At 34.8% G+C, this 26,515-nt stretch overlaps 1 protein-coding gene and 1 long non-coding RNA gene across 2 annotated transcripts; both read right to left on the reverse strand.

Annotated features, from left to right (window-relative positions):
• Positions 1-591: 591 nt before the first annotated feature.
• Positions 592-2,124, reverse strand: LOC138324062 (uncharacterized). The gene is made up of 3 exons (XR_011208615.1): positions 2,035-2,124; positions 1,402-1,707; positions 592-1,192 (listed from the first exon to the last, which is right to left on the reverse strand). It is a non-coding gene; the product is annotated as an uncharacterized lncRNA (long non-coding RNA).
• Positions 2,125-5,986: 3,862 nt separating this feature from the next.
• Positions 5,987-26,515, reverse strand: LOC138324063 (protein HID1-like). The gene is made up of 21 exons (XM_069269075.1): positions 26,379-26,515; positions 25,495-25,708; positions 24,736-24,845; positions 23,655-23,699; positions 22,884-22,937; positions 22,232-22,400; positions 21,180-21,237; positions 20,451-20,676; positions 20,152-20,208; positions 19,278-19,418; positions 18,647-18,737; positions 15,662-15,813; positions 14,250-14,328; positions 13,696-13,757; positions 12,958-13,060; positions 12,341-12,568; positions 11,259-11,443; positions 10,573-10,692; positions 9,927-10,018; positions 8,894-9,052; positions 5,987-7,036 (listed from the first exon to the last, which is right to left on the reverse strand). Exons 1-21 carry the CDS (start codon positions 26,442-26,444, stop codon positions 6,973-6,975), a joined length of 2,475 nt encoding a protein of 824 aa, XP_069125176.1. The 5' UTR covers positions 26,445-26,515; the 3' UTR covers positions 5,987-6,972.

Consider the following 26,515-nt stretch of genomic DNA (forward strand, 5'->3'; position numbering starts at 1 on the left):
CAATTTCTGCAAATTTAATGAATTGTAGTTCCGTTGCTGTTTTTAAGTATATGTCCAGTAACTTCCATGAAAATGCTAATCTAGGTTTCCTTCGCGTTTTACGCAAGTTCTCAAAACACCTGCTCACTCAACAATAAACAAAACAATAAATATATTGTAAATGATTTTAAATGTTTTTTTTTCATTTATATTTTATTTGTTTCGATTATTATCATAGGAAGCATGAAATGCACGAATAAAGAGGCCGATCGCAAAGCAGTTCTAGTGACAATGTAGCCGAAAAGCGCCGAAGTGCTCATGAGACGTCTTGTGGAATTCGAATACGATCGAACACGGTTCAGTGGCACGTACATGTAGAATTGACGTTAAGAAAACCAAAGTCTAAGATTTTAGAGAAGGGTTTATGACAATCTTGCACAATAAATATTAGAAGTGTGAGGAAATAAAGATAGTGATCGGACGTTGAACTTACTTTCTTTACTACTCGTTTGTCGAAAGTCGGTCTTATCTTCAAAGGATTCATTTTGTCACACTACAAAAATACCTTATATTCATTTTAGCCTCTCTGCTACCAAAACAAACAAAACAAAATTACGGATGTCATTGCAGTTTTATTTACTGTACATAACACATACATTGTACAACATAACAAGTTCACCAAAATAATTAACTGTATATAGTCCCTCGAACAATCACTAGTCACGCGTGACTGCACAATAACAATCTAAATGGGATATACGTAACATAATATATTAATTTATACTTATAAGTTTGAATGTCAACATTCTGTGATGATCGGCAGCTGAACATCCAGCTGTGATGATCACATCCAGGTAAAACATGGCCCGCCTGTGATGATCACATCCAGGTAAAACATGGCCCACCTGTGATGATCACATCCAGGTAAAACATGGCCCACCTGTGATGATCAGGTAAAACATGGCCCACCTGTGATGATCACATCCAGGTAAAACATGGCCCACCTGTGATGATCACATCCAGGTAAAACATGGCCCACCTGTGATGATCACATCCAGGTAAAACATGGCCCACCTGTGATGATCACATCCAGGTAAAACATGGCCCACCTGTGATGATCACATCCAGGTAAAACATGGCCCACCTGTGATGATCACATCCAGGTAAAACATGGCCCACCTGTGATGATCACATCCAGGTAAACATGAACCACCTGTGATGATCACATCCAGGTAAAACATGGCCCACCTGTGATGATCACATCCAGGTAAAACATGGCCCACCTGTGATGATCACATCCAGGTAAAACATGGCCCACCTGTGATGATCACATCCAGGTAAAACATGCCCACCTGTGATGATCACATCCAGGTAAAACATGCCCCACCTGTGATGATCACATCCAGGTAAAACATGGCCCACCTGTGATGATCACATCCAGGTAAACATGGCCCACCTGTGATCATCTGATAAACATGGCCCACCTGTGATGATCACATCCAGGTAAACATGGCCCACCTGTGATGATCACATCCAGGTAAAACATGGCCCACCTGTGATGATCACATCCAGGTAAAACATGGCCCACCTGTGATGATCACATCCAGGTAAAACATGGCCCACCTGTGATGATCACATCCAGGTAAAACATTGCCCATCTGTGATGATCACATCCAGGTAAAACATGACCCACCTGTGATGATCACATTCTGGTTAAACATGGCCCACCTGTGATGATCGCATCCAGGTAAAACATGGCCCAACTGTGATGATCACATCAGGTAAAACATGGCCCACCTGTATGACCCATCTGTGATGATCACATCCAGGTAAAACATGGCCCACCTGTGATGATCACATCCAGGTAAAACATGGCCCACCTGTGATGATCACATCCAGGTAAAACATGGCCCACCTGTGATGATCACATCCAGGTAAAACATGGCCCACCTGTGATGATCACATCCAGGTAAAACATGGCCCACCTGTGATGATCACATCCAGGTAAAACATGGCCCACCTGTGATGATCACATCCAGGTAAAACATGGCCCACCTGTGATGATCACATCCAGGTAAACATGAACCACCTGTGATGATCACATCCAGGTAAAACATGGCCCACCTGTGATGATCACATCCAGGTAAAACACCTGTGATGATCACATCCAGTAACATGACCACCTGTGATGATCACATCTAGGTAAAACAATGCCTACCTGTGATGATCTGATAAACATGGCCCACCTATGATGATCACAGCCAGGTACAACATTGCCCACCTGTGATGATCACATCCAGGTAAAACATGGCCCACCTGTGATGATCACATCCAAGTAAAACATTGCCCATCTGTGATGATCACATCCAGGTAAAACATGGCCCACCTGTGATGATCACATCCAGGTAAAACATGGCACACCTGTGATTTTCACATCCAGGTAAAACATGACACACCTGTGATGATCCCATTCTGGTTAAACATGACCCACCTGTGATGATCACATCCAGGTAAAACATGGCCCACCTGTGATGATCACATCCAGCTTAGCATTGCCCATCTGTGATGATCACATCCAGGTAAAACATTGCCCACCTGTGATAATCACATCCAGGTAAAACATGGCCCACCTGTGACAATCACATCCAGGTAAATCATGGCCCACATGTGATGATCACATCCAGGCAAACATGCCACACCTGTGATGATCACATCCTGGTTAATCATAGCACACCTGTGACTATCACATACAGGTAAAACATGGCCCACCTGTGATGATCACATCCAGGTAAAACATGGCCCACCTGTGATGATCACATCCAGGTAAAACATGGCCCACCTGTGATGATCACATCCAGGTAAAACATTGCCCATCTGTGATGATCACATCCAGGTAAAACATTGCCCATCAGTGATAATCACATCCAGGTAAAACATGGCCCACCTGTGACGATCACATCCAGGTAAATCATGGCCCACCTGTAATGATCATGGTCCACCTGTGATGATCATATATAGGTTATCATGACACACCTGTGATGATCACATCCTGGTTAATCATAGCACACCTGTGACGATTTTAAGAAGATGAATCATCTTCCATCAATATTATGATCATATCCAGGTTAAATATAGCTAATGAAATGGTCACAATGTTGCCTGACATAGTTTATCAGTGACAAGGAAAAAATTGCAAATCCATTTTAAATTTCACACAGAAGTGAAAAATTGACATTCAACTGATATTATATATATATATATTGCCCTTCTCTTAATATCACAACATGGCAAGATATCTCATATCGGGGCTTGCTAAAGCCAGGAATTAGATATTTCATACCTGTCAAAATCGGTTAAGACATTTCCTGCTGTGCAACACTGATAGATCAGCTTAAACAAATATTATGAGCAAGTTATTTTTATGTATATATCTATCCCACTATATTCATATACAACATTTTAAAACACACCCTCTTCTGTCAGCACAACTCGTTAGCGATTAAACAATGTATGGTGAAACAATTCACATGGATTTCATAAATAAAAAATAATTTCAAACGTAAATCTATATCACTTCAATTAAACAAAGCTACAAAAACAGCTGGATTATTAACATTTATAGTTAATTTTCTAAGCATAAACAAAAGTATAGTTAAAATTTGTAGAGAATAAAAAAAAACATATGTTAAAAGAAAGACAAAATACAAGAGAAAAATGAAGAAAAGAGAGCAAACAGAACACAAAATGAGATAAGCACTCCACAGAAATACGACACCTAGAAAAAAATGTATAAATATTATATCATAGATAGATCCTACTTAACAGCTGGGCAGATAATCTACATGATTCGAAGGAGAGAAATATGGAATGTTGGAGCAGGAACATATGTACAAGTGAAGGAGTGACGGAGATTGATTTGTTTTATTGATGTATCGTATTTGACCCAATAAGTGTCCAACCTACTTAAATAATCGAAAAAAAGAGGGGCGCTCAACAAAACTAAATTTGGATTACCCTTCCACAATCTTAGTGCACAAACTTAGCTCTAGATCAATGTGATGGTTTTCATAATTTCACTCTTCAATTAGTTTGTGGTAAGTGTAATTAAAATTTCAAAAATTAAAGGGCGGTTCCTTATTGGGATTGGGCACTAATTGGATTAAATACGGTACGTAAACTGTATGTCATTTTCTATATCTACCTCAACCTTCCCTATTTGTATAGAAAAAAATGGAATATTCATATCGTCTACTCTATCTACCTAAATCTAAAAAGAATGTGTGCCATAAATTGAACTAACTTTTTTTTATTTAAGCTCTGGGTGAATTCTTATTTTAGCTGTATTATATGTTAATCCGCATTTTTATGCCCAATGACATATTCATGCTGATTGAGTTTCGCTACATACAGATAAAAGCTCTACTGAACTTAATTTTTTTGTGACAATTGATTCTTGAGAATTCTAATCAGGAATATGCCTCGTATAGGAAACCACAAAATAAACACCCTGCAAAGTGCTTTACAGTAAACAAGCATATGAGTTGACAAGATTCAACAGTCTGTATTTTACATTGTTGATGAGAGTCTATACTTTGCATTCTAAATTTTTAATGACTGACACTAAAACATAATTAATGATAAAGGTAAAACAATATTTTAAATATTGAACAAAACGTTATTATATATTACTATATGTATCATAATATATGCTATTTTCCACTTCCACCACACCCCAACCCTATCTATGTCTCTTTCTACTGATAAACATCCAATTGATGGACAGTAAAACCTGTCTTAGTCATCACCTCTGTATAAAGACCACTTGCTAATTAGACCATTTTCTCTACTCTGTATAATGACCTCTTGCTAATAAGGCCATTTTCTAACTTTTGTATAATAACCACTTGAAAATTAGACCATTTTCTCACCTCTGAATAAATACCCCTTGATAATAGGACCATTTTCTAACCTCTGAATAAAGACCACTTGCTAATTAGACCATTTTCTCACCTCTGAATAAATACCCCTTGATAATAGGACCATTTTCTAACCTCTGAATAAAGACCACTTGCTAATTAGACCATTTTCTCACCTCTGAATAAAGACAACTTGATAATAAGACCATTTTCTTGATGTCCCAAGCGGTAAATATCAACAAAATGTCACCTTAGTGTTTAGACAACTTGGCTATAACGACCGCTTTATCTTTGTCTCAAGGTTGCCGTTATAGAGAGGTTTGACTGAACTTCTTATCACGAATCAACAGAAATGGTCTTGTAAACTAATTTTTTTTTAATAATGGGCAGCTAAACACAGTGCAAATTCTATGTTTCCTATAACTGTTGGATCACAACTATATAAATAAACTGTTCAATGTCATCTTACTGTTTTCACCCCTGAACCCCTGAAAACACATTTAGACTTTTCTATATCAAAGACTAGACCAGTCCATCATGACATTGTAGGGGTGAATGGATTAAAAATAATTAAGATAATAATACATCTAACAAAACAAAGATAAACCAAAAACAGACATCCAAGGATTCAAGATTCATTACCAGTAAATGGTAAGAAAGATAACTCTTTGATGCTTTAAATGTTTCCTGCAGCTGTTTTACGAATGATGGCTGTACTGGTCATGAGTAATAATTCTTCAGTCTTTTTTTCATTTCTTGTCCTCTCCAACCACACATGAATCAACCGGTCAACTGTATGACGTTGGGCCTCAAAGAGAGTTTAATTTGGTCACTGTAACCATTTGGTCAACCCTGTCCCTAAATAGCAGGCATGGGTACAATTACTTCAAAATGTAAATTAATTAATAATCGATTACCTTGGAGAAAATGCTGTAATCGATTATTAATCGATAACAGGTATCATTGACCTGAATTCAATTAAAATGGATTACTTTACTAAAAGAGTTTAGTCACTGTAACCATTTGGTCAACCCTGTCCCTAAATACTAGCAAATAGTGTCTAATAAATTATCTATTAACCGCCGATAACATGAAAAATGAATTACAGGTTTACATATATATATAACCGCCGATAACATGAAAAATGAATTAATAAATACAGAAACCTGATATTAACAATTGTGAAGTTATATTTGCACAGATTCTACACAACAAAACATCTTCGTCTTTCCTAGATTTCTTTTCAAAACGATAATTATAATCTCTTTGCTGAGTGTAATCATGCGTAGATTCTGAATGTCACACATCTGATTATAAACTAATAATGATTAGTGGTATAAAGAAGCATTTCCTTTCCCTAGTCTTTGTACACTATATAATCTCAACACACTCTTTCCCACAGCTAATAATTATATACACATCTTCCCGTCAGAAATCATTAAAAGTAGACAAGATACAAATGTGTAAATTTTGATTTGCTTTTTGGCTTCAAATCATTACACACATCATCATTTGAACTCATCTTGTTCAAATTAATAGGTTTTAACCCAATCACCCCTGGAATTTCATAATGGACTGCTCTAGTCTTCAATCTAGAAGAGTCTATTTTTGTTTCCAGGGGTGAATGAGTTAAAAGTATTTAGTATCAATTATTGGTATATGTAAATATCATTTTACTTAGTACTGACTTTTTGGATTAAAACATTAATTCGACTGAAATATTTTTTTCTGGCTTAAAAGTCTGTAATCCAGTCAAATAATGAAAATGATGGATTTTAATTAATGTAACAAAAGTACAGGGTATATTTCACAGAAAATGATTACATATATATAAGCATATTTAAGTGAAATCTGATAATATGTAATTAATATGTAAATGTACTTTAATTCATAGTACATTCTAAAGTAATGAAAAGCTGGAATGGTTTACAAGAACGAAATGCTAATGAAAGGGTGAAAGACAAACAATATCATTTCTATGCTGTGCTGATAAATTGATGAGATTTTCACTGAATGAGAAGATGAATACCATTGATAAAGGATGTCTGGTAGATTTTTATTTGTTCTGTGGGGGACCTCAAACTCGCTGGATCTCAAACAACTTCACATTCGTGTCATACCACACCGGAGGATCAACGTTCCTGGAAAACATGAAAGTTTAGATATCACTATACACCTTGATCTGGTGTTGATTTAAATATTCTATATTTGCATATTTCAGAGTCATCTGACCTTGTGGGTAGGTTTTGATTGTGATGTCATTTGTTTGCCAGTGTAATGTGAAAACAACATGAATTTTGTTCACAAGATAATGATGTCACAATCGATACCTACCCTAAAGGGAGATTAGGTTACTCCATGATATACAAAATATGAAATTAACATCTTAAACAAGTTCTTACTGTTTCAAATGAATCTTGTTCTATCTCTGAGATGACAACCATACAAATCATTTGAGATATCTTCTTTTTTGACACAACTTCAATATTGTACATACATTGCATATAACAATGGTGTTCTTCTACTAAAACAAAGTAGATGTCCACTTAAAACTGAGTGGTGACCATGCACTGGCCAGATTAATAATGTCGGAAATGCATTTTTTTTCTCTTTTTCATATTTAAAAAAAAAAATGAAATATGTACTGATGATGTTGGTTGCTACACAAGATAATGACAGTTACTACCGGTATATAACATGAAATATTTATTTGTAATTTTTTTTATCGTTTAAAGCTATGGTATAATTTTGAGGAGCATTAGTACATCACTGGACAGAATATCAGATTCTGATTGGCTACCGTACACACATGGGTGCTATTTGCAATAGCGCCCAGACAAGCGGGCACTATTGAAATGGCGCGTAATTGAACATGAATGTATTGTGATGTCACCATTACATGACGTCATTATAACGTCGCGCTTCTACTAAAACGTTAGGATGGTAGACAGGCTGTTGTGTGCGGGGATGGAAGCAAATGTTGCTTTTCTACATATCACTTATATTCTACTGATCTACTTTTAATCTATATGAAGCGGAATCCTGTTTTTTAGAAACACAGATGTCTACGTCAATTCATATTTTGCAATTTTTGATGTAACAATGTGGTGTGGAAATGAAGATAGTGTTGCGAGATTTTACTTCATGCCTGGCTTGATGTGCTTCTGTAACAATGACATGAAAATGGGTCTCATGTGAGAATGATGTACGAAACCCATTATGGCCTGGTTGAGAGGGCACAATTGCCCCATAGTGTCGTCTCATGATGGGATTATGCCCTTGCCTTCAGCTCGGGCACTATTTTATCCCTCAACAACACTATGAGGCAATAGTGCCCTCTCAACCAGGCCATATATTAGATAAAGAGTGCCTATAATATATAAACAAATTTTGTTGTTTTTATATTCCTGGTTTCACAGTCACCACGAAAACATCCAAAGTTTCCAAACAACAAATTTTTTCATAGTATTTTTTTTTTTATTTGGATTTTTTTTTTTTATTACTTATAAGAGGGAAATGATACATAAGTTGCCCTCACACAGGAAAGGATCCATTCAACTAGCCACTTTCATACTTTCATATTTAAATCTAAAAGGCACGTTGTAAAATTGCAGGGTTCAAGCAGAAGAAAAAATAACTAAAAGCAAGAAAACTTCATAATACTGCATTAAAACTCAGGCCTATTTTTAAATTGAGGCATTTTAAGCTTTAAAGTTTCAGATGGTCTGAGATAGAGTTCATCATAAACAAATGTTAATTTTTGGACTATAATGGAACTAACTATCATTCAATAAGGTTTGTATAAATATGAAATGTCCGGACTTAAATCGCCTTTTCTTGACTACTTGAATCCTGTTTTAAGAAGCACATGAATACTGGTATGTTTGTTTGTACAGTACAGTTGTGTAGAAATATTTCATGTTATGATTATTTCACTATCTGAAACAAGAACACACATGTGAAGTTTAGGAGAAATATGACGTTCCACAGACACATACCTTAAATATATGACGCCCCACAGGTAGGTACGGAACCACATGGTGGTGCCACTGTTGGCCTGGTACTTCCGTATCAGTATAGGATGTGGTACCGGCAGGAGGCCCACCAGTGTACCGTGCTGAAGGAACTTCAGGATCTCGCTCTCATCGGTCAAACCTCTATAGATAGGAAAGGTAGAAGTGTTAGATCACTACTTAATAATAAATATTTAAAGTTGTATGGTCTATGAATTGCTAGATCTTTTTGTAACAAAAAAAAAATATTTAAAGAGTTTTTTTTAATCTGTTTCTCTGACTCTCTAAGTTTTAAAGATGCTCCACCGCTGACAAAAATGCATTTTTTCGCCATCAAAAAAAGGAGCAGACGAATAAGTATTTTTCTTCAGTTACAAAAGTTCCTTATGTACACCATTACCACCATTGAAAAGTTTGAGCTTCTAATTTTACTTTAAGTGAAAGATTTGGAAAATATTTAATTGCATCCCGAAAAAATTCTGTTGCACTAAATCCTGTATGGAATATAGTGCTGATTGCGCATGCATCAAAGGCGAAATAAATCATTTTATATTATTATTTCTGTTCATTAGGCATATTTATACACAATTAAACACCAATTGTTGTTCAAGTGATGAATATCATTTATGCTCTGTCGGCGATGGAGCATCTTTAAACATTCCATTTTTGCAAAGTTTTCAAATGATTCAGTATAGATATTGCATTTCCTTGTGTACAGATTGAAAACGTATCAGAAGGCTCCAAAACTTTCCAATCTATTCCTATCTGTATGGGTATTGCTGATGTAGGTCACATGATGCGAAAAAGGTTACAGATACCACATTGAACTTTTCATGTTCTTTGTTTTATTTCATCCAATATTTCCCGCTATATCAATGGTTTGTTGGGGCTTTTATTGATCTGAATTATCATAGAATTGCATTCATATTCACCCAATGCATGTTTTACAATGTTAAGTACAAGCATACTAACTCTTTTTTACCCATGTGTTTTTGAAATTTAGTACATGTGTACTTACTTGTCTATACAGATCTTCTCTACCTGTGGTACTAACACCTGTAACATCCTCATTATTGTCTGTAGAGGTAACTTCTGTTTCCATGACATCACCTGTAAAATTGATTATTTAAGTAATTAAATCACTGCATCAAAACTAGTTTCTATACCAAAAATTGTTGATAACTGCTTTTTTTTTTATTAAGATATAAACATGATATTTTGATGATGGACATTAGGCGAGATCAATAGTATACTGTATAGTGGTCCTAGGATGGTATATTTCGCTGTGCATTTCTGTTTTCACTGCAATATGCGAGTTCTAAACACCAGGAAAATATTCAGAAATTTACTGAAATACACACCTAAGACAGCATAAAGAGTTATAGGAGTTAGTGAATAGTGAACTGAAAATTTAAACCTTCGCGAATATGTTTCGTTTAGGAAACTGCAAAATATTGACCCTGCAATTTAAAACACTATACAGTATTAAACTGACCTTGACCCTGTAGTCCCATTTAGCTTATGAGTACAACTAAATCAAATGAAGTAGTAATAGTCTAAAGAACTGCAGACTAACTTTAGAACAACAGCCGGACATTGTAAAAACAATTCTTTATAAGACATCAAATATTATATTCATTCATACGTTATAAAACAACACTTACCCAGTCGGGTGTGGCTACCCAGGCCCCAGGGCTGGAAGTAGAGGACGTCCTAACCATAGGGGGACGTCCCCCGGCATCTGATCCTGCGGTGGAGTGAGCCGGACTTGTTGGAGTGCTGGGCTGTAAGTAGAAGGATCATTCCTCAGTGGACACATTATGAGTTCAGTTGTCAGTATTTCAAAGCTTTATACAGTGAATTAACCAATGCAACAAGCATTTTGAGTATTGCTACATTTTGAGTGTTGCTGCATTTTGAGAACTGCTGAAGCAAAACATGTTCCCTACATATCCCTGCAGACTATTACAGTGACTGTAATTTATTTTTAGTGAGTGACCTTAGTAATATGACCTTTTCACTCTAAATTAAATTCAAAATCTGAGTTACTTTATAAGCTACCATTATATGACATTTGAATAAAATTTATCAATCCGTTCTTTTGTCATCGTCTGAAACCCAACATCTGAACAACTAGACAGAGACAAAACACTATATATATTTATAATATTCCCCAATAGGAGATTATAATAATGATAGGTATATGAAAACACTGTAGAAATTGTCATATTAACACAAAAGTTCAAGTGACAAGTTTCCATTGAAAAGTGGAAGTAACTGTTTCTATGTCACACAATGGTAAAAATGGTGAGTTGGATTGCTTGACCAAGTTCTATCTACACCAACTTACCAAACTTTTAGGTTTGGCCCCCTTGGATCCCTCTGAGCCTTCAGCCCCTTCTTCTCCATCTGTGGGGTCCTGAATCTCATTAGGGGGCTGAACATTGTGTGTTCCACTGGACTTGGCCAGTTCCTTTAAGGTGGGGTCGGCATTACATTCATCTGGGGCTGCTCTCTCTGTCATCTTGTCTATACCTATAACATAAATACATGCTAAGTAATAAATACTGCATAGAGTATCGCCAGAAAGTATGTAGCTATGCCTCATGCTCTCAAATACATGTGTACCTATTTCAATGTCGTAGCAAACTTTATAGCATACATAATACAAAATGCAAAGTCATGTTTAGTACTCCGACGGTTTGATTGACAGCTGACGAGCCATTAATTATTGTAGCAGACAACACACATCCATTCAGTAACAAATTACAGTTCTAAGGGGCTGTGCTTTCTGTCGTCTTTTTAAGGTTGACATGTTCTAGCAATGTACCATATTTTTGTGTAATCAATAGTAAAATGATAAATTCAAACATTGGCAATGATTAACCAGAACAATCACATTTTCAAAAAAGAACAACAAAGTTCAAATTACTAAAATAAGGCCCCAGAAAAATACATGTCTGTTAAGGGTAACATAGGCAAAAAAAATAGGGTCGGTAGTTTGGGATTTTTTTTTGTGTCTTTCACTGTAAAATAATGGCCTGATATCGAAATCCCAAGTTTTAACTTTTTTCCGTGAAAAGTGGGAAAAAAAATTGGGGTCGGGGGCAAAAAATTAGGGTCGGTCGGGTAACCCTAAACAGACATATATCTTTTGGGCCTAAACATTACTATATTTTGTACTTTCACAGTATTATGTGCAGTAAACAAATGTATCGCAAAAATATTGTGCAAGGAGTTGTCTCCCTTGATCTTTTTATACGTAGCAGTATCATTGGTAAATGACGTACAGATTTAGATCTATTTGAATAAATATTAAACAAATTAAATCCATAAACAAATTAAATCCATAAACAATTTAAATCAGTTCATTATAGGTAAGCGAGACACGGTGAACACATGCTACAGAAGTCAGAGAACCCAGTCACTTACGAGGTGTGGCGGCCAGGGATGTTTTCAGTGTGCCTGGCTCAGCCTCCGTAGCCGGTATAGCCCCCTCCATCAGGGGTGGTTCCTCTTTGGTGTCTGGAGTCAGCTGGGTGAATTTCTTGCCCCTTTTCGTAAGGGCCTTGGCGATGGCCGAGTGTTCAGTGGGTAGATTAGCAAGCTGATGGAACACATTTCTCTTACGGATGATGGTGTACACCAAATTACTGTTTCCTGTCCAGCACATACAAAATTATTGAACAATATTTTCTTTTTCAAATAATGGAAGAGTATTTTCAAATACATAATCTTTCTTCAGCTTATGCAAGAGCTGTTTGATAACAGTAAAGCTCGCCTCTGGACTTGCACCAAAACCTTAGTTTGGTCGTTTCATAGTATTGGACCTTTTGAAATTATAAAAATCCAGCATTTTCTCCTTTTTAATGATTGTACATACCTATCACAATAATTATAATCTAAAATTATTGCAGAAGTTATGGATATTTCAACACTAGCACCATACTTAATTCCAACGCCAAAGCAGATGCCAGGGTGATTCCATAAGCCCCCCTCTCTTTGAAAGGTGAGATAAAAAATATAAAACTGATTCCTAAAGAACTCACCATCAAACTGGTACTGTATGATATTATTGAAGACCTCCAGGAGAAAGAAAACGAGATGGTGGTTGGTGGGACTAGCATACAGGAACCAGGGTGTGCTGAAGGCCTGTCAAATAGTCAAAGGTTTCACATACATTTCCTGTTAGCACATACCGGTATACACATTTTGTATGCAGGAACCAAGAGTGTACTCAAACTTTAAAACCGGTACTTTCTGTGGGGATAATTTTCAGTTTTCTTGGACATTGTTGGGATCACAAAAATTGTGATCTGTGAAATGTAAGTAATAAATACACAAAAGGTTTTTTTATTCTTGTTTAAACATAATTTTTGTTTTTTAAAGGTCAAAATAGTAAAATATTTTGACCCATTTAAATCTAATAGCTACACTATATACAATATTTATAATTAACATTAATTTAATTAAAGGTTTTCTATATTTGCATATTTCAGACTTATCTGCCTTTGTGTGTAGGCATTACTTGCGATGTCATATGTTTGCAAGCGTCACATCAAGAATTTTCCGAGAAAAAGACATGATTTGAACTCATAAAAACTGACTGAACTGTTGTGTCAAATGATATTGCAAATTAAACTTCTGTTAATCACAATGGATACCTGATCAGTGTGCAAGGGAGGTAACTCCTTTATTATACAAAGACGAAATATTTTCAGGTGTGGTACCTATAAATAGATTTTAAATAAACTGATGATAAATTATCCATGATGATAATACGTTACCTCTAGTAGATGTAGAAGCTTGGTGCTGGCAACCATTGATAAAGTTTTAAGATAGGGCGACACTGAAACGGAAAATAGTCAGTTAGCAAAACTATTTGATAAGTAGTCAGTTAGCAGAACTATTTGATAAGTAGTCAGTTAGCAGAACTATGAATAACAGTTTTATACTAAAATTCATAAAATCTAAATAGGCAAGCAGTCCTATTATTCCTGATTTAACTTTTTTAACATTGTTGGAATAAATCTACATCACTCAATATTTTGCTGCATTTCAAAGTGACATGAAAACAGCTGTATTTTTTCTTATAGCATGGGCACCATGTCAACTGTCTAAAATCTAGTCCTTGGCTCCTCACTGCTTCACTAAAAGAAAATCTACAAGATAAACAATTTGGAACAGGACTGAATTATATGAACATAACTTGCCAATTTCATCTTTCTTTTCAATCTCAAAAGGACAGGATAAAGTTTCAAAAATAATTTATTTATCAGTTTGATATTGATTTGTCACAATAAATATTTATCAAATCAAACATTTATAAAGACAAACATACCATTAACGATGATAGTGAGAAGACAGTCAAACAGAGGCTGTAGTCTTTGGTGGCCGGTGGTGATGATTTTGTGGAAAACCTGACATACAACACAAAACAAGTTGATTTACAAGATATTGATTCCAATCTGCAGGTTCAAACCCTATGAATAACTACAAATAACTTTCTTTCGCAGGCATTTTACTATAAAGAATTTTACATTCACTGCAAATTCACAAATCTACGTATTTCTCTATATGAGTTCACAAATATTTCTATATATGAATGGATTTCTTCCTCACCTACCAGAATTTTAAGAGGTATCATATTCAATATCAAAATCTGAATCGAAAGTCAAAGTTCCAGGAGAAAAACCATTGACCTACAATCAGTACTTGGCTCCTGTTAGATACCTAATTATAATTACTTGATTTCATTTTGAACAAATCTAGTGTGATATTAATATTAATTCAGTATGATATGAAAAATGTTACATTTTGTGTGAGTGGTGAGACTGAGTATATTCTTCAGATACCCACAGTTCATATAACATTGATTCACTTTGTCAATATGATCTTAATCAAAAGTCCCATACATGTATTATACACTGCACATTTAATTAAACGATGAAACATATTCACAGCTGTCACACCTATGTACATGTATAAGGGGCGGGTATAAAATATATGATACATCACAAACTACTTTACTAACAAATTCATAACTGGTAAATACAATGTGTACTAGAATTACATCCTTGGAAAACCTCTGATTTTCAAAAACTTTACTAAATTTTTAAATCCTTAATTGATATTTATTATCTTTTATTATCAGTACAAATAAAGAAATCTAACTATGCAGCAGAAACTCTAAGGCCTAATTAGTTAAAGATGCTCCACCGCTGACAAATGGTATTTTTTGACTACAGGAGCAGACGTTTTAGTATTTTTCTCCAGTTACAAAAGTTACTTACTTTACACCATTACCACCGTTGAAAAGTTTGAGCTTCTAATTTTACTTAAGTTAAAAATATGAAAAAGAATTAATTGCATCCATAAAAAAATTCTGTGACACTATATGTTATATGGAAAGAAGTACTGATTGCGCATGCACCAAAGGCAAAATAAATTATTTTATATTATTTTTTGAGTTAATTAGGCATATATATACACGATTAAACACCAATTATTGTTCAAATAATTAACATCATTTATGCTTTGTCGGCGGTGGAGCGTCTTTTACTACCTGGTATGACAATCACATTATATTCAGGTATCAAATTTCTAATTTTAAATATGAAGATATGATTCACCTCTGAAATTTCATAATGGACTGGTCTAGTCTTTGATTTAGAAGAGTCTAAATGTGTCTTCAGGGGTGCGTGAGTTAAAGATGTTACTAACATATATCATGAAGGTATAATGTGTACTTACAATGATGAGAAAGTCGGCGTGTGTCCCCGTAAACACAGGAATATCCATCGGTACTCGGACTGTGTACGGTTTATTTAGCCGTACTCCAAAGTTTCTCTCCCCACTCAATAACAGCAGGATGAATACACCGATATGCATCAACCCAACACGAGCTGTAATTTACAAGAAAACTATGTAAATAAATGTTCAGGCACTTTGGTAATTTTAAGTCCCCTCCTTTCAAAAAAATTGGCATAAAGAAAACATCTAAATGAGAAATATTGTCCACCCCATCCCTACTCCCTACAAAAAAAGCTTCTAAATGGGAATTTTTGTTTTTATGAAATCATTCACTATCAATCAAGATTTAAACTTGTTTTTGTATTATTACTGTACTGTACATTTGTGTCTTAATTACAATGCAAGACTTTTTCTCAGTTAGTCAAACCTAAGACAGAAGTCTTAATAGCCAGGTATACAAATTTCTAAAAAAAGTTGTCTTATTTAAGCAGGTGTTGATATACAGAGGTGGTCACTAATGAGGGAGTATTTTGGAAGGAGCCTTTCTACCTGATTCAGGGAAGAAACTGGGTACCGTGGGTGAATTGGAAAGCATTTCTAGGAGAGAATTGCATTTGTTTTTTGTAAATTTGTTCAAATGTGAAACAATATCTATTGGGAATGTCAAAGGCCCATCATCAGCCACTAAGAGCTCTTAGAAAATGGACGGTAATGTAAGTCTGTGATATCACAAAAACTTTTTTGTAAAGTTTAAAGCTATAGAATGATTAACAGGGAGTAGGAATGGTTATATTATGTACTAATTTTTATTTCAATATCATTTATTCAGAAATGTGAGGGTAGAGTTTACCAAAAAGAATATTAAAGAGACAATTCACTCAGGCAAATTCTTTTTTATGCAAACTAAAAATGTATTGTTATTACATTTCTTATGAAACATATAACGTAAAACATTGACAAATTCCACAACATTGTTAAGTATTTTAATTAATATTGGTTGAAATATCAAATCGTTGATCAATACGATTAAGCAGGGTACATATTAACTCTGTACCCATACCCGAGCCAAAGTCACGCACGTTAAACAAATGAACTACATAACCACTGAAGAAGTGATAAAATTTTTTGTACAAGACAATTCACCTAATAAGGTAAACACACTACTGTTAGAGCGATTTGAGCAGTTCTAGCAAATGGTCATACTTTACAGCAAGGGACAGGTCGTCATAACAAGAAGTTCGATACACAGTGGTAATGCGGACAGCGAGCAAGTTTTAATTATTTCAACGACAGTGTCACCAACCATAGGCTTTTCGGTAACACTGACTGTGTAATTTTCCATTAGAAGTTTTTGATTATCAGATATATATACAAAACATGTTCTCTTAAACTTGTTTTCATGTCTCTAACTCTCTCTTTTTTTTTTTTTTACCAATTTATCTACAGTACTGTAGATGAATCTGCTTTATGTCTTATATCATATCAGTGATAATTAAATTCATGCAATCTCTTTTCATTTTTTTAATATTTTATTTATAAAAACGGCATATCACAGTAAAACCAACTTATCTAATTTCCATTAGAACTGAGTTTTTTCCGATATATGTGCAAATTTTAATGTTCTCTTAGACTGAATTGTCCCTTTAAATTTATGCAATCTCTTTTCATTTCTTGAATATGTTATTCATAAAAATGAATTAAGAGAAAAGTTATTTTTCCCACGGATCAAGATCAAACATGAACAGATTTAAGAATCCATCAACTGATCAAGTGAAATAAGTACAACTCTCCAAGAAAGAAAGGACAGTTTAGCCCCTTGTTTGAACCAATTAGGATGTCATATGGTATACTGGTAAAGTTTCATAATTTGTGAAATACACCCAAATACAGAGCAGATCCATCCTTGATACTCAGAAAGTGTTACTATCGTTGATGATATATCCATTCCTGGATTTCTCATAGTAAAACTGAAGGCAATTCAGGAGAAATAAACTCACCAATCAGAGCCCAGCAGAAACTCCCTTTGAAGATTACAGATAGAGCAACAATTAACCAACTTCAAAGCCACAACTGCTCATCTGTTGTTGCAGAAAAAGCCTTCAGTTTTTCTGTCACATAGTCTAGAAGTGGATATTACGACAGTGATAGTAACCCCTGGAGTATTGAGGATGGAGCAGAACTAACTGCTCCGTCATAGTGTTAGTAATCAACCAGAACTTTGTTAAACTTGTCACCTCGAATAAAACTTTTCACTTCCCAGCTCTTGTCACCCTGAGGAACAATCTTGTATCACATGTTCTGGTAGTATTTCAAACAAATTTTTTTCCAAACAATTACTAAAAACAGCAAACTTGCACTACATCAAATGTTGATTTATTAATTCAAGCTTAAAATTTCAGCAAATTGCACAATAGCATCCAAATTGCATTGAAATAAAGACCTAATTTATCTTTCTTTTTTCCTAAATAGGAAATAAAATTCTATGCTTTTCAAACATTTCATTAAAAGGAGATTAAATTCTATGCTTTTCAAACATTTCATTAAAAGGAGATTAAATTCTATGCTTTTCAAACATTAGTACACAACACTGCACTCGGTGATCACAAGATATCTCCTTACCAGACATTGCTGAAATTAGTTACACAGAAGAATTCACTAGCAGATCACTTCACAATGTATATAATATATCTATTACAGTAACTTCAAATGTCCTATGATACATGTATATTCCTGTCTACGATTTTCGTAACATTCAAAGTTAAAATGTAATTTTGTACACATGTAGATCAATGATCTGCGTAAGTGCAGATCAGATTTAGTTTTGTTTTGATTTATAGATGTAACACTTTATTCGTCAACAGATCAGACCATGTACAATTCTAATTGTCGTACATGACTACCCCATGCTAGTACTTACATTGGTCAACAGATTAGATCATGTACAATTCTAATTGTCTTATATGACCACCCCATGCTAGTACTTACATTGGTCAGCTCTAGCGTCATTCAGGTAGTATAGTATGGGTACTAGAACGTCCAACACATCACTCGACTTCAGCACGTAAAACATGAACTTCTGTAATGGCAAAAACATTTTTTAAAAAAAATTAGCGACATGATACTTTTTATTATAATTATCCCTCAGCGAAGGTGCTAAATTTTAAAATACACTGTTTTCCGTCGCACATAACACAGTAAAAGTACCAGGTAGATGTTTTCTGACAATGTCAATACTAGTTGCAGAATTGAAACAATCTAACTAAAATCAGACTTATGATTCTGCTCCACTATGATACCCTATGTTATACTCCAATACAAGCTCTAACAACACCTCGTTTGGGGTCACCTCAGCATGACCCCTATAGATAGCCAATCAGCATCTCGCTTACAAAATCTCAGTGTGGTTAATTCTCTTGGAAGGATAAACAACTTCTAGTATGTCCAGAGGTGTTCTGATTCTAGACCAGGGGTCATACTGAGGTGACCCCAAACAGAGCGTTGTTAGATCTTGTATTGGAGGGTATTGTAGAGCATCATAAAGGAGAAGAATTACTCACCTGATTTTAACTAGACTGAGAAAAGAAATAAATATTTAATGTTTCGTCGCTGATCCTACCTTGTTGATATCACACATCTTCCAAAAGAGGACCAGGAGTTCTTGGTGGATCTGAATTTTCTTCGCTGACCCAGGTAAATATGTCTGCATGAGTGGGTTGTTTAACAGTCGTGTAATCCCTTTCAGGATGAAAGCGAAGTCCTGAGATGAAAATGAAAAATGAAATAAAAATATGAAAAAAATTTACGTATAAAACAGCAACATCTATCTTCCCAATTAGCAACTCTATTTGAGATCTGCACACGAGTGTTAAAACAGGACTGATTTTTTTTTTCATATGATAGCGCAGAATTTTTATACCCTCAGATTTTGTCAATCCAGGTCATTCAAACACTTTACTCACTTGCTAAAATAATATACATGTTGGTATACCATTTGATAACAACAGAAGGATCTTTGAAAATATGCATGTCTAGCATGTACTTCATTTGGAATTCAAACTTTTTTGTTATTATGAAACCCTAATTTTTTTTATGTGAAATAATAAAATTTCAAGGAAACATGTCTGAAGAATTAATTCTTTCAACAAATGTTAAGTTTTTATACAATATATCAGTATGGAATTTTACCAAGTAATGAACCAAACTGTTAAATTCTGCAAGTTCAATGAAAGAGTATTGAGTACCACATTTTCTGTGTTTAAGTTGCATAAGAACTTTATGTCAAAGTGATTGGTGTCAAATGATAGTATTATGGGATATAATGATAGTTATATGGAATATAATGATAGTATTATGGGATATAATGATAGTATTATGGGATATAATGATAGTATTATGGGATATAATGATAGTTATGTGGGATATAATGATAGTTATATGGGATATAATGATAGTTATATGGGATATAATGATAGTATTATGGGATATATTACCTCTTCTCTGTGAATTCTAGACAGGTAATTCACAAACAAGTTGTCAGGTCCACCGGTCTGAAAAAGCATTTAATTTGAGATTATTATTATCATCAATTTAGAAATTAAGCAGAAGGATTTCGATACCATACAATGGAGTCTTACATCTGACTGTATGTATATAACTACTTGTTTGGGAAAAACATAATTACGTCACCCTTAATTATAAATATTAAAATTCATTTAATTCCACTATGCAAATAATTTCAAAATCATGATACAATTTAATACAGTCCGACAGACTTATAGGGATGACTTACATCATTTTGCTGTTCCATGGCCGTGCCGCCAGACGTTCCATCGACAGACACATTCTGTTGAGACGACGAGTCGTTCTCTAACGTCACACACAACACCTGTAGCGCGCCTTCAACCAGGGGTTCACTTGAGTCGTTAAACATCAGGTGGTTGTACGGTACGCCGTATCCGACGGGGTCGTACGCGCACACGATATTCAGGAGGGAGGTAAACAAGGGCAGTGCGTGTCTGTAAAATACAGAATTAATTTGTTAAATATTTGTTAATTACTAGCAATTTGCATATCAATGCTTTAAAGGCAAACAAATACCTGATGTGTGTGCTTAATAAAAAGGTGACAATATATTAATTTCTTCAATACCAAATATTATTAATTTCATAGGTTTTCATGTTTTGCAGACAAAGATTTTAAATACATTTCCTTTTTAAAAGTGTAGAATGTAGGAGAATCATTGAAATGAATTGTAAAACATTTGGAAATAGAAATTATTAATATTGCATATTCGTCAGCATCCTCTATATTTCAGGGGTTACTATCACTGTTGTTATACCCACCCCTGGACTATTTCATAGCAGTAAATAGATCTTGATGATGATATATATCGAGGATGATTAAACAGGAATCCAGAAAAGAATGTGTAAAGAAGACAGGGTGTTCTAGGTAAATTTACAATTTTTTTTCCTGAAGAGAGTCATTAAGTTGTACATTATATAAAGGCTTCTGTACGTACCTGTTTTCTGTCGAGGAGAAGTATTGTATCCATTGGTTAGGATGACTGTGGGCATCAGCTGTAATAAAAAAACATGGAGTCTCAGAACAGATTATGAAACAAACCAGTTCTATACGAATATACATTTAATTAGAAGTAAATCATATAAGATGTTTCTTCCCTCTGTAACTTATTTTATGCCTCAATTATTATACAGGTCAAGACAGGAAGTGATGCATATATCAATTCAATTCATTCTTAGTAAAAAATGCAAGAACAGTCTAAGGGAGATAATCCCTTACATATTAAAAGATTAGTATGTTTTATTTAGTATCATAAAATATTTTGGAAATATTTTATTAATTTCATTGTCTTTACAAAATTTTTCGTGTTATTGGTAAGATGACTGAAAATTCACTTCAGTATGAGCAATTTCTAAATCTATTAAATTTTGAAACATTATTTTCTTTGAATGTCTGACAAAATTTAAAAAAAAAACACTGAAAGAAAGATTAAGTCTGAAGACATCTTTTTTTTTAAAATATCAAATCTATTTTTCTTTATACATACAAACTGTTCAGTACTGAAAAGTTTAGAAACATCAATAGAGTAAGGGATATTGGTTTGACAGTCAGGGTAACTTTAGTACATGTCAGGTTAAGAAGGTGGAGGAAAGCCAGAGAAAAACCACCAACCAGCAGTCAGTATATTCCGAATTTGCATATTACAGAGTTATCTGCCCTTGCGGGTAGGTATTGATTGTGACGTCACGTGTTTGGGAGCGTAACGTCATACGTTTCGGAGAAAACAATGTGAATTGCGCTCACAAAATAATGATGTAACAATCGATACCTACCCGCAAGGGAGCTAACTCTGTAATATGCAAAGACGGAATACTTGGCAGCTGCCAAACATGGTATTCAAACTCATGACCCAGAGATGAAGGGCTTAATTTAAATAAGTAGCTGGCAACTGCCTAACATGGTATTCGAACTTGTGACCAAGAGGTGGAGGGCTGTTTTTTCATAAGTATTGTACAAACCATTAAGTTGTATCATTAATAATGTTCTTACCAACAGGAGGAAGGTACATGGTCTCCGAGAAACATGTGAGTAGAAGTTTGATGATCTCACAGCGGTTCTGGTCATAGTATTGGTTCCTGGTGGGGGAGTGAGCGAAGCCGACCCCGGCCTCCCAGATATACTCACAGCTATCTATAGTATGCATGTCCTCCGGGTTGTCCTACAACAGGAAAACTCGTGACTTATAACTGAAAGAAAACCTTCCCTCTAGTGTTTAAAAATGTCATTTTGGGATGTTTCAGATCACATTTGCCATGATTTGTGTCTTATAAATACTGTTCAGTCAGAGGAAATCTATGGCCATTTCACAAAACCTGTGCTTATAGTGACCATGTTACCATGACAGCCATGTGCTTCTTGCACATCTACACATAGTACGTATTATATTATTTCTGCGTAGTTTCATCAACATCAATTCACAAATAAAAGAGGTGTTGTCTGAACATTCAGACGGTGATTCCATTTCTGGGGTAAGCTTACAATGTATTTTCATTCCTGTTTAGTGTCATTTGATTCTTTCTTTTTCGTGATAAACTTATTGATGGGGATGATGACAAGTAAAGAAAACTTCATATAACATGTAGTATTCAGATTTCTGTTTCAGGCGTAGATTTTTTTTTATTCAAAGATTATATATACTTACAGGCCCTGCCTTTCTACTTGAAGCCACTGTGAAATCTGGGCAGAATAACAAGTCCTGAAATAAAAAACTCTAAACGTTAGCTGATCAAAAATAAGTTGCAAATAGTATTTAAACAATGTATTTCAACTTTTTAGAAACAAAGATAATATACAGTCCAACCAAGTGATTACAAATTCCTGGGGACCCTTCAAATCCTTTCGTATTATGGAGATTTTGTACTAAGTGGGTTAACATTTGTATAACAATTACAGAGTGAGATTTTGGACAGGGATATATCAGATTACAAGTGTTGACACACAACAGTGATTGATTATCTACATGTGTCACAACTTGCCAACTCTGGTTTTGGCACTTCACATTACATCAATACAACGCAAAAAGTATTTGTTGGACTCAGAAATTGTTACATATTACCCAGGTTTACCGGTAACCAGGGGATTTCAGTTCCATTAGTATAAAAAAAAGTTTTTTTGTACCATCAGAAGTTGTATTTAGTGGGTTGGACTGTATCCAGCACGATTGCATCATCAAATGCATGTATACTGTATAGCATGGTTATTTTGCAAAAACAATAGATAAAATACTGTACTTATGAGTTTATTTTCACAAACATTCAATATGTTAAATCAAAGATGAAATTAGTTTTCTAATAAACATCAACATCATAAATCTATTTCTTGACCTAGTGTGTACTAGGTAATTCACGGCAAGTTGGCCTCATTGTAAGTCTGAAGACTTGTAATAGTATATGTAGTATAGAGCCATACTTACTGACATTGCATTGATCAAAGACTGTGCTAATGGTGGACTTTCATTCTGCAAAAAAATATGAAAAATACATGTACAGTACATCGTATATATATTACTTCAATCTACACAAAAATTATTTTAATGAACAATCCAATAAGTATATTGTGATATTGTCAAAACATATCCATATATATTAGGTACGTAAATTAAGCACATTGTGAATGTCTTTTTGAAAAACAATTCAATTTTGCGATCAATCTTGAGTTTAAATCTCAAGTTGAGATGATTATATATCAATCTCAGTTTGAGAATCTTAAGTTTTGTGCAAACAGGGCCAGGATTCATTTAGGCGAATTCTGTAAATCACAGTACAACATTACATTACTTTCACAATCGTTGTATTCACCCATGGACTCATAGTAAAACTGAAGACAGCTCACAGGAGAAAATAACTGACCAATCACAGGCCTGCACAATTCTTTGATGTACATCAGAGGACCAAATTTACTACTCATCAGTTGTCACAGACAGAAGTCGGAACCTTCAGGTTTGCTATGATCAAGGACGTATATGAGAAGGATAAGTCACACTGGGTTTTGGGCAAAGACAGCACAGGCGCTTTTGTGTTTGTGCACTGACCGTGACGTTGGGTGACGACTGATTTCCTTTGATATCCGCCGCCGCAGCCTTTGATGTAGCATGGGGGGTGCGAGGGTTACCGTCTTACTTTCTGAAGCGTGCTGCCATTTCATGAGCGGTCGTATTTTTTTAACGATAGTTTAAGACATTTCTTCTAAATCTTCCATCTTTAAAGCAAGTTATAAACGTTGTGAAATTTAATTTACTTTACATTGGTGTTTCGTTTGACTCGATGAGACAGGTATTTGATGAGAAAAACGGTTTTTTATTCCCGGTTCATAAGCGTCTCGCGTGGTGTTTAGTAGTGTAAAGAGACAGACACGAATCCTTCTCACTTATAAATCCTTGCTATGATATATATATTCCAGGGATGATAGTGATAGTTATAACTCCTTGAATGTGGAGGATGCCTGTCACTGTGCCACCCAACAAATTGTTTATCTAATTCTACTTAGTTACTCACTTCTGTTTCTTCTGACTGTCCCGGTAAGGTTGACCAGAAAAATCCTCTCCAATCCGGGTCTTCAAATATGTATGGTAGGACTCTAGTCAACAACCTCACACAATTTAGGACTACAAAATATTTAAATAAACAACAATAAACATAATGTTTAAAATGTGCAAAACAACTATTCCATAAACATATCAAATAAAATGTATTAGCTTTAAGATTTTATCAGTCCAGTTTAATATGTAACACAATTGGTGCACATCATTTTCATTTATCATAATTTCAGCTATCAACATTAATGTACGACCGCGGGCCCTAGCTATAAGCGCTAAATATCTTGCCAGGCCTTCTGATTTTGTCTTCCACTGGCTAGGCTAATAAATTTCTGCACGATGAAAGAAAACTTAATCCAAAAAACTAATGTCATCATTTACACATATCATCCTTACATGTGTACAATACATTTATAGTTGAACAATGGGTCTTGATATATGTTATCTGGTCTATGAGATATGTGGTTAGATCAAGAAATTATTATCTAAAAGGGAGATATTCTTATTCCGAAATTGTCCTTTTTAGTTTTTTTGTTCATTAGTGTATATCCAAATCTCTGTATTCTTTAACCAGATGTTATGTAGCAATGATTTAGAATATTGTGAAGAAGAATAAATGATCAACAGCAACAAGGCTTATATAAAATAGTGTGTTTTTTCGCACTAAATATAATTCCCTTATACAGCAAGGTCTACGAGAGTCAAAATAATGATTTACCTGTCTGTTGTTCCCGTTGTCCTGGACATCCACTTTCGGCAGCCGACACCAACTTTTCCACAGCTTTGTAACATAATGTAGCGAGATTTGATGGCGACTCTTCTCTCAGCGCTCGAATCTCTGCTGCAGGAATTAGTGTGAACACATCTTGAACACAAGTCACACTCTCTGACCAAAACTGTTCCCAAAATGCTTCATCACTGGCCTCAATTGGCTACAGAACAAAGGTGGGGGATATATATAATCAATAATGCATTGTGTAAATGTCAATCCTATTGGCATTCTACTCATCACAATGAGCACGACACAAAATGTGTGTGCATCTTGTAACTGTTCTTCTTCTTCTTTGGTGAGTCTTTAACAAATATGGTTTTAAAGTAAATAATACGCTTATTTCAATATTGGGAAATAAAGATTTTGAAAATTCAGAATTCATTTTTCGTCATCTTCTGTGATTCTAAATTTAATTTAATTTACAAATGACATTCAATAAACACACGCATGAATAATGGTTCCTTTGGTCTGCAATTTTATAACTAGAATTTTTTCCAATGAAATATCTATTCTTATTCAACGAGCACATAATTTATGTTGTTTCGTCCCGTTTGTTTTGTTTCTCATTGCCACATAGAGAATTTGCCAATATGTTTATCTTTACTAATGGACGTACATGTGTTATTTTTATCCGTCCCGTTTTTATGTGGGTTCGACACAATTAAGCGTCCTCCATTGTCGATAATAAAACTGACAAGAGTGGGAGTAGGAAAAATCAATAAACCGAAACGACGTCGTATTTGGAGATCGACAGAAATAGCGACAATCTGGTGTAGTAATTCGCTGTAGAAACGCAAAACTTTTTGCAAAAACATGAACAATATACAAACCTGTGTTTTTGTTGTTAACTGTATAACAGCTTTGCGGAAATTAAGTTTTGTATCGGTATTTCCCATCGTCTAAATCCGCCTTGTTGGCACTTCATTCACAGATGTTTTTTGTTGACTATTATCATAGGAGAGTTCCA

This window comes from Argopecten irradians, chromosome 5, assembly GCF_041381155.1.
Source record: "Argopecten irradians isolate NY chromosome 5, Ai_NY, whole genome shotgun sequence".
NCBI lineage: Eukaryota > Metazoa > Mollusca > Bivalvia > Pectinida > Pectinidae > Argopecten > Argopecten irradians.

Bases quoted from the DNA above. Each gene is read 5' to 3' on its own strand.
- LOC138324063 (XM_069269075.1), bottom strand. From the start codon at position 26,444: ATGGGAAATACCGATACAAAACTTAATTTCCGCAAAGCTGTTATACAG. The intron at 15,814-18,646 runs GTAAGTACTAGC...TGTAAATTACAG, and splicing joins TGACGCTAGAGCTGACCAAT to CTCGTGTTGGGTTGATGCAT. The intron at 14,329-15,661 runs GTAAGTACACAT...GTTGTATGTCAG, and splicing joins ACGCCGACTTTCTCATCATT to GTTTTCCACAAAATCATCAC.